The sequence below is a fragment of the Mustela nivalis genome, assembly GCF_964662115.1.
Source record: "Mustela nivalis genome assembly, chromosome: 7".
Classification (NCBI taxonomy): Eukaryota; Metazoa; Chordata; class Mammalia; order Carnivora; family Mustelidae; genus Mustela; species Mustela nivalis.
In genome coordinates, this window is record NC_139026.1 from 127899597 (window position 1) to 127918355 (window position 18759).

An 18759-nucleotide genomic window follows, 5' to 3' on the forward strand; every position below is an offset into this window, starting at 1 on the left:
GTTCAATACCCAGAAATGGGATTGCTAGGATCATACGGTAGTTCAGTTTTTAATGGTTTGAAGAACCAGCACACTGTTTTTCATAACGGCTGCACCAGTTTCCATTCCCACCAACAAGTAAGGTTTCCCTTTTATCCACATCCTTCCAAACACATTATCTCTCATCTTTTAGATAATAGCTCCTCTGAGAGGTGTGAAATGGTATCTCGTTGTACTTTTGATTTGCATTTCCCTGATGATCAGTGAGGATGAGTATCTTTTCATGTACCTGTTGGCTATTTCTCTGTCTTCTTTGGAATGTCAATCTTTGGAAGGATATTCTCTAACTATTTTATTTGTGTGACATTTTTTTCGCTATTGAGTAGTATGAGTTTCTTATCTATTTTGGATGTTAACCCCTTATCTGATAGATAGTTTGTAAGGGGGGCAGTAATGATAGGCATGTGGAAGGGAGACTATGTGTTCCTGGATTTGGGGTGTGTGTGTGCAGACTGAGAACTCTGAGCACCATTAATGCATCTAATTTATTGTGGATTTTCAGGTATCATAAACCACTAAAGAAGTTTCTAGTTTCTTTCTTTCTTTTTTTTTTTTAAGATTTTATTTATTATTTATTTGAAGGAAAGAGAGACAGCATTAGTGGAGGGGGGAGGGGCGGAGGGAGAGGGAGGAAGCAGGCTCTCCACTGAGCAGGGAGCCCAATGTGGGGTTCGATCCCAGGACCCTGAGATCATGACCTGAGCTGAAGGCAATTGCTCAACCCACTGAGCCACGCAGATGCCCCTAGTTTATTTCTTAACACTTCTCTTTTTTCTAACCTATGTCTCTCTGTCTTCTCTCAATAACAAAGCAAAACAAAACAAAACACAAGAGCAACAAATCAGAGCCAAGAGTGCTTTTGAGGGGATCGAATCACTATGACTAGATACTGAAGGATGAACTTGCTGAAGTCCCTTCTGTCTATATGCTCACATAACTTTAATGACTGAAACAGGATTTTGTCTGTGTATAAACTTTGTCAGCATTTATACATCCTTTCTGACTCTGAAGCAGAGTGGATGGTTAAAGGACCCTAACCTATCTTTTTACCAAGCTTTCTGCTGTCCCATCTCTGTCTCCAACTCAAGGTCAAGATCTTCATGGGTAGGGTACCCAGAGGGAGATCTGGGCATTGGGTAGAACTGGAACCAGCTGAGACTTGTGTGTTAAACCCTTTAAAACAACTTCCTTGTTTTTTCCCATCTATCCATTCCCAAGTGGCCCATTGCAGGGGCTGATGATTAAATATGTGTAGCAGCTAACTATAAAACTGAAAACTCCCAAATATATCACTGCGGGGGCCGTGGGGCTGTAGCTGAGGCAGTGAGTTTATTCACTTGAGTGCTTTAAAATGAGTCAGTGGCTCCAGCGAAAGCAGATGCCTGTGCAGTATATTAAGTAGTTTGCCAAAATACTTTATTGCTGATATGAAAACAACGCCTCTACCTTAGAGGCTTTGTAAAACTTAGGAAACCGTATGACTCTCCTGGGATCCTTTGGCTACACCAATCTTTAAGATTGCAGGCATGTGTTCATTCTGTCCTGTCAGCAAGGGAGCAGGTGTTCGCATGCTTTTGCTTAGCTGAACCACAGAGACGCACTGTGCTTGTCACACTTCCCGCCATCCTCTCGTAGCTTCGTCCTGCAAAAGCTTGAGTGACAGGTTTATTGGAGGGTATTTTGTAATCAGCGTCTCCAGACAATATCTGCTGCCTCATCAGTTTATAGGCCTCCGAGAATTACTCTGTTTTCTGCAGTTTTCCCTCCATGCTGCCTTCGGACATGCCTTTCATGCTTCCTTTAGAGATGTCCAAATAGGAGATGGCAGTTTCTGCTGGACTAGGGTGTAGCATGGGCTTCTGAAAAAGTCTCTGTCATGTGGGGGCTTTGTCACCTTTATGTGTACAGTGCTAGGTCCACACCTTAATGAAATGAAGCTCGTTCATTTCTGAGGGAATACTGCAACCTGACAAGGAATTGTGTTTATGCATCTAGTCAACAAAGACAGCAGCATTTAAGAAAGTTTCTGAAGATGTTTAAGGAGTAATAACATCTAGTATTTACTGAACACTTACTACCCCATATAATGCACTGCATTTAGTCCTTTGTATATATGATTTTATGGGCCCTGCACAGCAGTCTTCTGAATCAGAACTATAATTCACAAGCATCGGAGAGTGAAGTAACCTATTAAACTCCATCCAGATTAGAACCCAAGATAGTTTGATTTCACATCTTAATCATTTACTCACTGAGCCGTGATCATTTCTCTATCATGTTAAAGCATTATAAGGATTAAAAAAAAATAAAAAAAGCATTATAAGGATTTATAAAGTATAGATGGAAAAATCCAACTTCTAGATTTGTCCAAATATGTTGCAGGTGACTCATGAAACATTCTTTTGCCTGCTGTGTTGGATAAAACAACATTTTTACACATTATTCTGCTGATTAACTGCAATTGCATTTCTCAGAATTGTAGATTTAAGCAATTCATTTTGCTATTGTCCTAAAATATTTGCAGAAGCAAATAATAAACCAGGCCAAATATATAGCAGAAATTTAGTCTCAGATGCAAGTAAAACCTTCCCTCACTGTTCTTTTCTTTGTTCTTGAAGGCACTTTCATATTGGTTTTATGGGTAGGAAGGAAGGAATACTGTATTACTAAGTATATCACTGACTGTGATTTTCATGTCAAATGTTTGGATTCTCAAAGATAATGAGAAGTCAATGCCTGAATTTTAAAATGATATCAAAGCATTTTTTATGCTATTATCTCCTAAAGTCATTTCTTTGATATTCCATTTCGACATGCCAAAGAGTTCTTAGCAACCTTGTATTCAGAAACAATAGATTTTATTAACATGGACGAAAGAGAAGTACTCATAAAAATAAATACAAATTATTAAGTTAAAAAAATCTACTCTCAAACTCTCCTAAATCATGATTGGAGTCATTTTCCCTTCTAAGTCAAGACTATTTACTGTGTGAACCCCTGATGGCAAAAAATTACAGTCATCTTTTTGCATTTCACATGTTTGCTTGAGAAATAATATTGAATGCACACTACTGATTTAAAAAACTTTCAAATGATAAATCTAACTACTAGAGTTTCTGTTCATGCAGTTACTGGTGTCACCCAAGCAAGTTTATGGCCATTATTTAGCTACTGTCAAAGATTCATTGAAGATTTAAATCTTGAAGGCTTGAACGCTGACTCCTTGCCTCCCTTAGAGGCCATCTTCTCTTAAAATGTTTGGGGTGAAAGCAATTTGTCTATTATTTACTGTTGATCTGTGCAGCCCTTACCTGACTTCTGTGATGTCGTTAAACTTCTAACTTCATTATCTGGTTATTTTATTTGCTAGTTTGCTATTACTTGCTTTATTTTCCCTAATGCAGTTAAAACGAGGTGGATGTTTGGAAAAACTTATTTACCAAAGTTTTGGGGAAAACAATGAATGCTAGACCTCACTTTTCTTAGAAATACAACTACCATACACAAACATGGCTTCTGACCCTAGACCTTACTTTTTAAAAAAATCATCTTGAGATTCCACTTTCTTGAGCTGGTTCAACCCATTCCTCTTTTCAGGATCCCAGCCAAAATATCTGGAAAGTCTTTCTGTTTAAATATATTTAATTTGAGTACTGCATTATGTATGATGGGTCTTAAGTTTTATAGCTACACAGACCAATGTGTGAATCTCCCTACATTTAGAGAAATAGTGTTCTCCCTAAGAGAAACATTTCCCCTTGCTAGTCCAGTGGGCTCAAATGGAAGCCAATTTTCACACTAAGTTCCCTTCAGTTAGACCAAGTTAATGTGTAATTTAATTAAATCCAACAAATATGCATATTGCAAACTTTGATGGAGACAATTGAAAGTGAAAAGGTCACTTAAAAGCCTTTTCATTAGATCAGGAATGAAGATACAGGGAGAGAAGTTGGAATAAAAAGAAGAGAAGGCTTAACAGGTCTTGAGGATTTGGATGTAGGGCTAGAAGAGAATGTGATTCCTCAAGCCACTTTAGAGTTTTGAGCATTGAAAGTGACAGTCTTCTGGTGCCACTGTCAGAGAATGGGAGTCATGGGAGGGGAAAAAAATATTATGACTTAGAAGTGACTTTTGTCATCTGGTGAAAATGTCCAGGAGGCTGTGGAGATATGGGCTTTTATAGATTCCACATGTAAGTGAATCATAGAGTATTTGACTTAGAAGAGTATGACTAGAAGTGTAGTCTATGAGAAGTCTATCTTCTCTTAAAAGAGAAGTCTATCTTCATAGAGTATGACTTAGAAGTGACTTTTGTCATCTGGTGAAAATGTCCAGGAGGCTGTGGAGATATGGGCAGAAAGCTCAGAGAAGTGGATGATGTTTGTGATATAAATTTGTGTTTCATCAGCTTGGGTGACAGTTTAAACCCTGAAGATCAATGGGTTTGAGAAGAAAGTGTGGAGAAAGAAGGAACAAACTGGTGATTAGTTCATGCTTATCTCTCCTTCTCTCTTTAAATATGGCTGCCACTGGTGTGTCCTTAGCTCAGCAAAAACAGGTGAAAAGATTTTCAAGAAGGATACATCTTAATCTGTAGAGAACAGATTTTTTATCTATAAATACACTATTCATACAGTGGCTTACATACTTTATAATAACTCTGTGTTACAATAATAGGTAACACTTATTTAATCCTAACTGTATACCAAGTGCTGATAGACATGTAATAACTCATTTATCTGTGCATAAATCTTAACATATAGGGAATAACATTATTATTATTTTAAAGATTTTAGTATTTATTTGAGAGAGAGCTCATTTGTGAGAGGACATGAACTGGGGGGAGGCGTGGAAGGAGAGGGAGAAGCAAACTCCCCACCGAGCAGGGAGCACCAGGAAAAGGACAGATGCGGGGCTCGATCCCAGGAGCCTGGCGTCATGACCTGAGCCAAAGGCAGACGCTTAACCGACTGAGTCACCCAGGCACCCCAATAACTTATTTTAATCAGTGCCTTTTTATAGTGCCTTTTTACAAACTGAGGTACAGAGATGTTAAATAACTTCTAGTGACCTGTTGCTATTAAGTGGTTTAGCGAGGGTCTGAACCCAAGTAGTCTGTTTCCAAACACATACTTTAATCATTGTGCTCTACTCCCCTCAGATAAAATCAACCCTATGTAAGTCTTTTCTTTCCCCTCTGAAATGACTTTTTATTGAAAAGCAAAGCACGGCACTTGGGTGGCTCAGTGAGTTAAAGCCTCTGCCTTCGGCTCAGGTCATGATCTCAGGGTCCTGGGATGGAGCCCCACATCAGGTTCTCTGCTCAGCAGGGAGCCCGCTTCCTCCTCTCTCTCTGCCTGCCTCTCTGCCTACTTATGATCTCTGTTTGTCAAATGAATAAATAAAATCATTAAAACAAACAAAAAAAGCAAAACAAATTTGCAACACAATTTTAAATGTTTGTAAATTGGGTCACAAAAGGGATGAAAATGTTTGCAGTGTGACTGTTATATTCATGCAGTTTAAGTCATTCATTGAATCTTACACCAGTACAAACATAAGGTTATTTCATGACTAAGAGTGGCCCAAATTTGGGCACCTGGGTGTCTCAGTCAGTTAAGCATCTGACTCTTGATCTCAGTTCAGGTCTTTATCTTAGGGTCCTGAGTTCAGACCCTGCGTAGGGCTCTTCCCGGGATGTGGAGCCTACTTAAAAAAAAAAAAAAAAAGGAATTAATAAAAGAGTAGCCCAAATCTAATAACCAAAATTGTCTCAGTATCAGAAGTAATATTAAAATGTTAAATGGAAAAGATATCCACTAATTTTCTTACCAAATGGAATCTACAAACTAAATTTTTAGAAACTGTAAAAAGAATGACTAAAACTATAAACCAAACAGGTTTATAGAAAATTCTGGGGAAAGTAGTGAAATAAAATACCGAGAAAATAATCAATTAGTATGCATGTAAATACTCCCATTTCAGTCATGATTTTGATACTAAGACACTGTAAAGGGATTTTGCAGAAATTGATCAGCTAGGTGCTACAAATAAACCTTGAGACTCAATTCTCTGTAATTGTTATCTTCTAGATGTGGTTTACTTGAGGTTAGTCACATTTCATCTACTTTCCTGTATGTATTCCCAGAAAGACCTAGTCTCTACCAGAGATCACACAATCTGTAGTAAAATCATTTAGAGATGGTTAATACTGTTTGCCAAGTACTTTTGCCATCCTATTTCTATTTTTCCTCAAAATTTTATATTTCAAATGTATAGCCAGCACTTCATCTTTTGTTGGTCTACACAACAATCGTTGATAGGCCTTTTCCAGCATTGTCCTCCTTTACAAGTAGTCGTGTGGTTATTATGTTTTATGTGATGAGGACTCTCTTAGGGCTACATGTTGACATATTACTCAACAGGTTGTGGATGTTTCACATTATATTTTCAGTAGTCTTTTAGATAGCATCTTGTTTGAAAGGAAATACATCAGTATGTCATGTTGTAGAGAGAATGTGGTATGACATAAGGACCTGCTATGGTCTGCTGTGTGGAGATCAGCTGTCAAGCTAAAAAAGCAATGCTGACATTCTGAAATAATAAAATGTTTATATTTTAAATAAGGCTGAACAATGCACATGGTTTAATGCATCTATGAATTAAGCCTCAAACATCACTGGTATTCATTGGTGAGGTTGGGAATAATGCTCTCCACCAACACAGCAATTTTCTGTTGATATAAGTAACTAGGAAATTAGAGAGTCGTTTCTTCCTAAGTTTCTCAGATTTATTACACCAGAGTATTTCATCTTGGTGCAGACTTGGTCTGGATTTACATCACAATATCACATTCCTCATTTTTTTTTAAAAAAGATGTATTTATTTATTTATTTATTTATTTATTTGAGAGCGAGAGAGAGGGAGAGAGCAAGAGTGAGCGTGATGGGGGGGCATGGGGACAGACGGAGTAGGAGAGGGAGAATCCTCAAGCAGACTCCTCACTGAGCATGGAGCCTGATGTGGGCCTCAATCCCAGGACTCAGAGATCATGACCTGAAGGAAAATCAACTGGCTGAGCCACCCAGATAACCCTCACATTCACTCGTTCTAGTAATAAGTCACTGCGCAACCATTTCTAGTCACTGTCCCAAGTTTTGTTTAGATAACGGCAGAAAATGTGCAGAAGGATAGAGCACGAGGATGCCAAGGCAAGCCTGTGAGCAAAATTTAGAGAGCCAGAGGTGGAAATGTGGCACCGTTGCAAAATGCCAAGAACCAGAGATCAGGATGGAGCTGGGTCCAAGGGCTGGTAAATACTGAATAGTGTGAACACATACAAACCAAGCAGAGACCATAAGACGGCAAAAACCGGATGAATATTGGTTCATTTCACAAACATGTTATATAACCTATGGTAGACATTGGAGATAAAGAGCTGACCAGTTTTCTTGTCCTTGAAAATATATGTGTGGATTTCTTTTGACTTGGAAATGTCATGGTCACCAAAGTGTTTCTAGAACTGGCATTTTTTTTTTTTGTTTGTTTGTTTGTAGGCTCTGTGCTATAATATTCCTTGCTTTATGCTTTTGTTTTGTTTTTCTTATGCAGGTGGTTTTTCAAGGTCAAATAATTTCAACTCCTGAACAGGATGAAGTCATAGCTATTGACGATATATCTTTCAGTTCAGGCTGCTTGCCTGCAAATGGTAAGAACTTTTTCTCATTTTTATCCTTATTGTGTATATAAGTTCAGTGCATTTTAAACATTGTGTAATGACTTTCATTCTTTGAATGAAATGAAAGCATTGTGTATGCTCGTTCGTTTGTCCTTTCTTTCTGCCTGATGTTTTAAAGTGGGCTATTTTCCATTGTATAACAATGTCTAGGTTTATGCCAGAAGTTAAAATAAATTGTTTTTTCACTGCGTCTGATGCTGTTAAGAGTTGAAGGGATAATTTGGTCTCAGATTTGAAACCTTGTAGCAATGTTTACACTGGCTAGTTAAATCTCACCAAGAGAACTCTTTGCCCCTTAGGAGAAAAGTGAAAACTGGCTTCTCCAGGCTTGAAATTATCTTCTTGGTGAATTGATTTGACTCTTTCACTGAAAGACACAACTGGAGGGAGAGAGATATTAGTTATAATCTATTTTCTATTTAGACTGAAATAGCTAGATCAATAATCCACATGTATCAGATCTAAAAAATTACTCATATTGGTTCTCTGATTATATTAACTGAATTCTATTTACCATGCATATTGTTCTCAATAGAAAAGTTTAAAATTATGAATTGGTCAGGATAAATTAATTTTATAAATAAAAAATAACAAATTTATTATTAAATAAATAAATAATAAATTTTATAAATAATAAATAAATTATGAATTGGTCAGGATAAATTAATTTAGTCTAATGATCATGCAAGAATCATATATATGATTATAGATAGTTGATAGATTTTTTTCCCTTTTAAATGTTATACTGTAGTATGAGATAGCAAATATAGGTACTTTGTAGAGAGGATTCTAAGTTCTAATTTGGTACAAAGATATGGTAGTTGTGGTAAATTATATTTTGAGAACAGAAGAGATGAGTTGATCTACCTAAAGGAGACCAAGGAATCTTGATAAAAGATGCCTGTATTATGCTTCGATTTCAAACAGCACTTCTGCTGGTAGAAGAGCTTTATAGGAATGCATCTCTTGCCACTTAGATAAGATGGTAGGGTTTTATAGGAGCTGTTGACAGCTCCTTCCACACTAGAACACAAAAAGCTTTCTCTCATCTTTATATTATCAGTTATCAGTATATTTTAGCTAAGAAATCACTATATGGTAAATTGAATTACAGATAAATTGAAATGGAGAACTAAGGGAGCAGACTTTATAAGGTCCACCCATTACTAGAAGTAAATAGTTGAAGTATAAACCTCAGTGCCTTTTCACCAACAGAAGGTAATATTTCTAGGATTTATCAGAAGGGAAGCAATAGATCAGAAGAGAATACACTGTCGACCACACACAGAGAAGACCCAACTACTTACTGCTCTGCCATTCAGTCTCCCCTCATGCTGTCTTCTCTGTTACCCTGGATGGTATTCCTGGGTCCAGAGCATGGCTTGTAATGGGGCAGCTGGTCCCTAACTGTGCAGTATCTTCATGTATCACCTTTTCTTAGCAGTTTCTGCAGAAACTGAGATCTGCCAAACACATTGATCCCCAGCTAGTCATGTGTATTGCTCAGTCTAGCTAATCACCCGCCAAAGAAAATAAGGAATGAAATCAGCTATTGGCCAGACTTTCCCAACTGTAGGGAAAATTAGGAACTGGCCTCTGCCTCTAAAACTTTGCATTACGACAAACAGGAATGTGCTGGGGTTGTGCTTGGGACTTTACATCGCCTGTATTAGGACTCTGCTGTCATTTCACAGATGACCTTTCTGTTCATCTTTGGATCTGGGAACCAAAGCCATTTCCTTAATTCCTCATGATGCATCTACTGGGACAGAGGCCAGTGTAGATGGACCATGATAAATATTCAGAAGACAGATGCCAGATTTTTAGTAAGCACTTAAAAGAGCTCTATAAGAGCACTATAGAAGTGAAAAAGCAATAGTCACAGGAGTGAGAGCACAAAAAGTTGGACATTCAGTGAAAGGTCGTGGTCAAATAGAAAAAATATTGGTGTCTATAATTTCTAAGACGGTAGTTCCAGATAATGTTACAGCCATATTGTTTTTGAGGTGGTGATAAAGTTTGCTGAAGATAAGGCTTGAATTGTAATGCAAAGTTATAGGCCTTTCACATGGATATTAAATTTATACAGCATTACAAGGTATGGGGCTAGAGAAGATTTTGAAATCCCAAACTGAAGTCATCCGTGAATACGGATGCGTGGATGACTCAGGGCAGTAAGTTGGATTTCATGAGCCAAGATGTTTCTACACATGGAAGAATAAGTGAATCAACATCAGGGATTTAGAAGAATGGCGACTTTAATTTTAGGCCTTGTATTTATTGGGGCATTGGGAAAAGATATCATCCCTCTGGAGATTTGCAAAAGAAGTAGTCTCTTTTTGGAAAACGCCAGTATCCAGATAAGGTCACACAGTATGTTCTTCTAACTTGAGGGTGCAGGGAGTTTTGTTTTATTGCTTTTCAAATGGAATGAGGGTCAATGGCATATTTAAACTTTTGGGAGGAAAACAAAGCAGCCTGAGGTTTAATAATGGAGAAAAAGAATAAAGTGTAATGGAATAGGATTGACATTTGGTTGGAGTTGCATTTTGTAAATGGTAGGAGTGTGAGAGATGGTAGTATTATGTAACGTTAAATTTCCAAATTAGGGGCACGTGGGTGGCTCAGTGGGTTAAAGCCCCTGCCTTCTGCTCAAGTCATGATCCCAGGGTCCTGGGATCGAGCCCCACAACGGGCTCTCTGCTCAGCAGGGAGCCTGCTTCCTCCTTTCTCTCTGCCTGCCTCTCTGCCTACTTGTGATTTCTGTCTGTCAAATAAATAAATAAAATCTTAAAAAAAAATTCCAAATGATTCTTTCTAGTCAAGTTCAGAGATTATAGTGATAGACTAACCCTAGTCAATCACTAGAATCAAAGAGAAGTGATTGATTCTGAGCTTTATTCCAGACTATTAGATGGGGATCCCTGAGGTTGGTGCTTGCATTTTAAAAAAGGTTCTCGGGACACATTTTGTGAAACTAGCTGATCTCAGGTTTAAGAACTGAACTAGGATTTGGGGCGCCTGGGTGGCTCAGTGGGTTAAGCAGTGGACTCTTGATTTTGGCTCAGTTCATGATCTCAGGGTTATGGAGGCTTCTCTCTTTCCCTCTGCCTCCCACCCCCCTGCAGCCCCTGTATGCATCCATTCACTCTTTCACTCTTAAAAAAAAAGGAACCGAACTAGCATTTGGGAATCATGCATCCTGGTCTCATGCTGATTATTGCCCTCGGCAGGGCGTGTCCTGGGACAGAGTTCCAGCTGATCATGGAGTGGTTTCAGTCCCGTGCAGTCCTGATGGTGATGGTCAGGGTGCATCTGAGACATGCAGGCAGAGCCGACTCAACCTTTTCCAGACATCACCATCAGAAATCTTACTCCAGTGGAGGGTGGGGTTAGGGATGCATCTGGATGCAAAAAAAGAGAAGAGTTTTCTAGTTGACTTAAGAAAACAAGAGGAGATGGACGTAGTTATGACGTAGATTCTTCAACTTTGAGACTGTTAAAGTCAAGGACTAAAGGATTTCCTTGGTATTTACTTCATGCCTGTCACCTTACATTCTTAAAATGACTGTTGAGGTTCTATACATCTCACATCCAGGCAGGAGGAAGGCAGAAATGAGAAAGGGCAATGTTTTTGGTCATGCCATTGGCTAGATGATTGTCAGATGCTACCTCGGTTGCTAAGCAGACTAATAAATTTGAGTATTTGGATTCAGCCTCTATAATAGAGGCAGGCAAGGAAAACAGGTTTATGAGATGAATGAGCAAACCAGAATACTTAAAAGTAAATTCTAGCTTTCTTTTAAATCTGTTCCCTTGCCTATATTCTCTTTTTAAATTATTGACATCTGGTCTCACTCAGCAGCCTAGGAGTTATTCTTAAATCATTCTCCCCTTTTCGTATCCCTCTGTTAATTTAGTTAAAAAATAGCAGTGAGGGCCTGTTCTTACATTTTTTCAAATTGTCTCCTCTTATTTACCATTATTATTTATCCAACTGTGATCCCCTTAAGATGTATTTTTTTCCTGTGGATTTTTAAAAATTCTGGTTTTGATCTATTCAACTCTACTACCCAGTACTATGTACTGTTCACCAGATTATACTTTCTAACATACAAATATGACCAATATCTAGCTTTTAAAATATATCAATAACTCTTATTATGTCCAAAATGGAATTCACATTTCTTATAAATTCTTATGATTTCAAGTTTCTAAGCTCACAGGATCCTGCTCTTGCACACAAGCCCAACTTCCTCCTTCATAGTCCTTCAAAAATCCCCAGACTCTGACCAGAACAAATTGCTTGGTAGTTCAGCAACCCAGTGTCGTCATCTTATTCTTGGGTATTTTTGTAAACTTTGCTCCCTCTGTCCATTTCATGATTTTTTTATTTTTTAATTTTTTTGGCTGTCCTCCTACTACTGATTGAGCAGACTAAGTGGAGGTCTCTTTTCTGGGAAGCCTTCTCTTACAGAAAATTTTCCCCAGACTCTCATCCCTCCACACACACACAGACACACACTGTATTGATTTTTTTTTTAAATTTTTTATTTTTTATAAACATATATTTTTATCCCCAGGGGTACAGGTCTGTGAATCACCAGGTTTACACACTTCACAGCACTCACCAAAGCACCTACACCTCCCCAATGTCCATAATCCCACCCCCTCTCCCAAACCCCCTCCCCCCAGCAACCCTCAGTTTGTTTTGTGAGATTAAGAGTCACTTATGGTTTGTCTCCCTCCCAATCCCATCTTGTTTCATTTATTCTTCTCCTACCCACTTAAGCCCCCATGTTGCATCACCACTTCCTCATATCAGGGAGATCATATAATAGTTGTCTTTCTCTGCTTGACTTATTTCACTAAGCATGATATGCTATAGTTCCATCCATGTTGTCGCAAATGGCAAGATTTCATTTCTTTTGATGGCTGCATAGTATTCCATTGTGTACATATACCACCTCTTCTTTATCCATTCATCTGTTGATGGACATCTAGGTTCTTTCCATAGTTTGGCTATTGTGGACATTGCTGCTATAAACATTCGGGTGCATGTGCCCCTTTGGATCACTACGTTAGTATCTTTAGGGTAAATACCCAATAGTGCAATTGCTGGGTCATAGGGCAGTTCTATTTTCAACATTTTGAGGAACCTGCATGCTGTTTTCCAGAGTGGCTGCACCAGCTTGCATTCCCACCAACAGTGTAGGAGGGTTCCCCTTTCTCCACATCCTTGCCAGCATCTGTCATTTCCTGACTTGTTGATTTTAGCCATTCTGACTGGTGTGAGGTGATATCTCATTGTGGTTTTGATTTGTATTTCCCTGATGCCGAGTGATATGGAGCACTTTTTCATGTGTCTATTGGCCATCTGGATGTCTTCTTTGCAGAAATGTCTGTTCATGTCCTCTGCCCATTTCTTGATTGGATTATTTGTTCTTTGGGTGTTGAGTTTGCTAAGTTCTTTATAGATTCTGGACACTAGTCCTTTATCTGATATGTCGTTTGCAAATATCTTCTCCCATTCTGTCAGTTGTCTTTTGATTTTGTTAACTGTTTCCTTTGCTGTGCAAAAGCTTTTGATCTTGATGAAATCCCAATAGTTCATTTTTTCCCTTGCTTCCCTTGCCTTTTGCGTTGTTCCTAGGAAGATGTTGCTGTGGCAGAGGTCGAAGAGGTTGCTGCCTGTGTTCTCCTCAAGGATTTTGATGGATTCCTTTTGCACATTGAGGTCCTTCATCCATTTTGACACTGTATTGATTTATTTTTGTAGCTAAACACTAAGTTTCTTAAGGAAACAGTTACTAGTGTCTTATTCCTTTGTGGATCTCCAGCACAGAGCAAACACTTAATAAGTACTTGTTGACTAAATGACTTAACACTGAACATGTGCAATTATTTAAGTATTAAGTATTTGGGAATTTGAGTAAATTCTTCTTTTCTCTGAGTTGCAAGTGTTCCATTTCATAGAACAGAGATTTAAATAAAATACCATGAGACTATTTTTTAGCAATATTTATATTTATGCTAAGAATATATATATATATATATATATATATATATATATTTTGCTTTTGTTTTAACATCAGAAATTGAGGTGTGTCTTCAAGTTATCTAATGTGATTTTAGAATCTGAAATTTCTAGCTTCCAAAATCATGAGAAGACAAAATATGTTGAATAAGTCACCAGATTTGTGGTGCTTTGTGTTGGCGCTCTAGCAAACAATTAGAGAGGCTTTCCTGAGCTAATTCTGTAACATATGAATTCTTTCTCATCTGTAGCCACTAAAGTCTCTGCTTAGGAGAGGTGGTCTTCTCTACATTTTATGTAGAGACTGTAGTTTTCCCATCAGTATGGTAGCTAGAATACAGAGATGCATTTTTAAAATGCTTAAACTAAAGAACTCTGAATCCTATATCCATTGAAAGTATCTTTCAGGAATTAAGATAAAATAAAGACATTCTCAGATGAAGAAAAACTATAGAATTCATCCCTAGAAGATCTACTCTAAAAGAAATGCTAAGGCAGGTTTTCCAGCTAACACACAAACAAACAAACAAACAAACAAAAAGCCAGAGGAAAATTTTATCAGTAGGAATAAAGAAAGAAAAACAGAAATCATAAATATCAGAGTAAATATAATGTAATTACCTCTAAAGATTTTTATGTACACAGGACTCTTACAAGCAGATTTTTGAACATCCTCTTGATGGGTTCAAAATATGTAGGTGTAACACATACTAAGTAAACCATAAAAGTTGGGAGTGTAGAAGTCCATACCTTTAAGACATCTACATTTTATTAGAAATGCTAACAAACTCTATGTGGAGTGTTAAACTGAGGGGTGTGTATTATTATCCCTAGGAGGAACACTAAACAGATATAAGTAAAGGAAATAGATACACTAAAATTGAGCATAAAAATATTAAAATACTGAAATAATCCACTAGAAGACAAAAACAGAAGGTAAAAGCAGAAATAATAGTAGCGTGGTGGTAAAGAGCACAAAGAATAATAAATGCCAAGGACACAAACTGAAAAATAATAAATTTGCTAATTTAGTTATAATGATAAAATAATTACATTAAGTATAAGTGGCATTTGTATTCCTTTTGAAAGTCAGAGGCAGTCAGATTGGTTGAAAGATAAGAGCTAACTATATTTTGACTGCAAAAGCTCATTTAAAAATAATGATATAGATTAGTTAAAAGTGAAGGTATTCAAATATGGTTAATTAATCTATGACAAAGTAGGGAAGAATATACGTTGGGGAAAAGACAGTCTCTTCAATAAATGGTGCTGGGAAACTGGACATCTACATGCAAAAAATGAAACTGGACCACTTATTACCATATACAAAAATTAACTAAAAAATGAAGTAAAGATTTAAATGTGAGACACCTGGGTGGCTCCATTGGTTGGGAGGCTGCCTTTGGCTCCTTTCATGATCCCGGTGTCCTGGGATCGAGTCCCACATCAGGCTCCATGCTCAGCAGGGAGCCTGCTTCTCCCTCTGCCTCTGCCTGGGACTCTGTCTGCCTGTGCTCCCACTCTCTCTCTCTCTCTGACAAATAAAAAAAAATAAAAAAATAAAAAAATAAAAAATAAATGTGAGACATAAAAGTTAAAACTCCTAGAAGTAAACATAGATAATGTCTTTGAGATTGGCCAGCTAAGGAAAACTATAACAAAATGACAAGGCAAACTACTGAATAGAAGAAGATATTTCTGAAAACATATCCAATAGATGTAATTATCAAAATAGATAAAGAAATTATACAACTCAACAGTAAAAAATTCCAACAATCCAATTAAAAAATGAGCAGATGATTTGCAAAGACATTTTTCCAAAGAAGACATTCAGATAGCCAACAGACACATGAAAATATGCTCACTATCACTCATAATCAGGGAAATAAACATCAAAAACCACAATGAGAAATTGTTTATGCCTGCCAGAATGGCTAAAATGAAAAAGAAAAGAAATAATAAATATTGGTCAAGGTGTATAGAGGAAAAGAAACCCTCATGTACTATTGGTGGAAATGTACAGTGGTGAAGTCACTGTGAAAAAATATGGGGATTTCTCAAAAAATTAAAAATTGAAATGCTGTGTGATCCAATAATTCCACTATTGGGTATTTACCCAAAGAAAACAAAAACACTAATTTGAGAAGATATATACACTCCTATGTTTATCATAGCATTATTTACAATAGCCAAGCTATGGAAGCAACCTACATGTCCATCAGTAGACAAATGAATAAAGAAGATGTGGTGTGTGTATACACACACACACGAATATTATGCAGCCATAAAAAAAGATGAGATCTTGCCTTTTGTGACCACATGGATGGAAGTAGAAAGTATTATGGTAAGTGCAATAAGCCAGACAGAAAGATAAACACCATATGATTTTAATTGTATGTAGAATAAAAAAAAAACCCCATATGAATAAATAAACCAAAAACAGAAACAATCCATAAACAGAACAAACTCATGGGTGTCAGAGGGGAGGGGGATGGAGGGATTGAAAAAATGGATGAAGGGGAGTGACAGGTCCAGGCTTCCAGTTTTGGAGTGAATAAGACATGAGGATAAAAGGTACAAGGTAGAGACTATAGTCAATGGTAATGTAATGGTGTTGTGTGGTTACAAATGGTAGCTACAGTTGTGGTGAGCACAGGATAATGTATAGGTTTGTTCAGTCACTAGGTTGTACACCTGAAACTCTTGTAACATTATGTGTCAACTACACTTAAAAAAAGAACAATAAAGAATTTTTAAATAGTGAAGGGATTAAATGAGGTGGTATCTCTATATTAATGTCAAACAAGATGTGCTTCAGAACAAGGAAAATTAATAGGGATAAAGAAGGATATGATATGATGATAAAAGGGTAAACTCACTAAGAAGAACAGTCCTAAAGATATGTGTGCCTAAAAGCAGCATGAAGCAATGAAAGAAGAAATAGGCAAAACTACAATTATACAAGGAGACTTGAACACTCATCTCTCAGTAAATAATAGAAAAAGTATACCAAAAAACATCAGTGAGAATTTGTAAAACCTGTGGAAAAAAATTTGTATGGAACCACAAAAGACCTCAGATGACCAAAGCAATCGCAAAAGAACAAAGCCAGAGGCATCTGACTTCCTGATTTTAAATTAGACTACAAAACTATCCTAATTAAAACAGGTTGGTACTGGCATAAATAAATGACACATAGACCAATGGAATGGAATAAAGAACCCAGAAATAAGACACTATATATGGATCAACTAATATTTGATAGGGGGTTAAGGATACTTAATGGGGAAAGAATAGTCTCTTCAATAAATGGTGTTGGGAAAATTGACAGCCACATGGAGAAATGAAATTGGACTCTTACCTTGTTCCACTAACAAAAATTAAACCTAAATGGATTAAAGACTTAAACATAAGACCTAGAGCCATAAAACTCATGGAGAAAGCATAGGGGAAAATCTCTGACAGTAATCTTGGGAACCTTTTTTTTGGGGGGGGGGTATGACACAAAAACCATAAGCAACAAAAGGAAAATCAACAAGTGAGACCATACATCAAACCAAAAAACTTCTGCACAGCAAAAGAAACAATCAACAAAATGAAAAGCCATCTATGGAAAGGGAGAATATTATCTACCTACTTGAAATAATTGATATTTTAAAAAATAATTTAAAACCATAGCAGTAAAGAACTTAAACTCCTTTTAAGTGCATGTGGAACTTTTAGTAACATAGACTATAGCCTGGGCCCAGTGGCAAGACTACAGGGAGGCAAATAACATGCTCTCACAGATACAGAATTCAAGGGGTCACTAAAAGCTTGTTATTATGGACCAAATTGTGTCCCCTTCAAACTTCAGATCTGGAAGCTCTAACTCCCAGTGTGACTATATTGGAGATAGTGTCTTAGGTAACTAAGATTATATAAGATCATTAGGGTATGGTCCTAATATGATAGGAAGGACTATGGCCTTGTCAGAAGAGGGGTTCACTCTCTCTCCCCTCCACCCCAACTCTCTCCCTCTCCCTCCCCATCACTCATGTCTTTGTCTCTCCCTGTCCCTCTGTCATGTGAGGACACAGTGAGAAGGTGGCCATGTACTAGCCAGGAAGAGGACCCTTATGAGAACCCAACCACACTAATAGCCTGATCTTTTATGTCCAGGCTCCAGAACTGTGAGAATATAAATTTTTGTTCCTTAAGCCATCCAATCTATGCTACTTTGTTATAGCAGCTTGAGAAGAGTGAGACAAGCACTAATTAAGATAAATAATATTTTAATACCACATAGTGAGAGCTCACGATTAATGAAAAAAATCAATGATGAACAAAATATAAAAATACTAAATGAAGATAGTATTACTGAATTTTCCAGTCTCCGATATGGCTTAGCAGTACTACAGGGGCTGCAGACAAATCTTAAGAATGTTAAAACAATTGAAATGGTAAAAAAAAAAAAAAAAAAAAAAAAGTCCTCTGAGCAAAATGAAATTAAACTACAAATCTGGGACATCCACAGTCATTTGAAAAGTAACTGTCACACATTTACATAAAACAGACTTTGAAGTTGCCAAGTATTTTGAACTGAAAGAAAATGAAAATATAACTTACTAAAATTTGTGTAACATAGCTAAAGCAGTGCTTAGAAAAAAAAGTAATTGATATAAAATTTTTATTAGGAAAGAAGAAAGCTCTCAAGCCAGTAAATTTAACTATCCATCTAACTAAAGTAGAAAAAGAAGAACATATAAAAGCTAAATCAAGCAGTGGGAAAATAATACATATAAAGACAATAAATAATGGAATTTTAGATGAGAAAACAATAGAAAAAATTACCAAAACCAAAAGCTGGTTCTTTGAAGAGGTAACTAAAATTGATAAATTCTTGCTGGATTGGCCAATAAAGAAGGAGAAAAGGCACACATTACCTAATTAGGAGAGAAATAGG

The 18759-nt window shown here is 37.0% G+C and overlaps 1 protein-coding gene across 1 annotated transcript in view; it reads left to right on the top strand.

The window, feature by feature from the left end:
• The window catches only part of MALRD1 (MAM and LDL receptor class A domain containing 1), a gene marked incomplete at its 5' end in the record, with an annotated part of 779396 nt that overhangs the window by 39434 nt on the left and 721203 nt on the right, over positions 1–18759 (top strand). The window contains one exon of the mRNA XM_082742491.1: positions 7651–7747. Within this exon, the coding sequence (XP_082598617.1) occupies positions 7651–7747 (97 nt within the window). The remainder of the gene's footprint in view (positions 1–7650; positions 7748–18759) is intronic.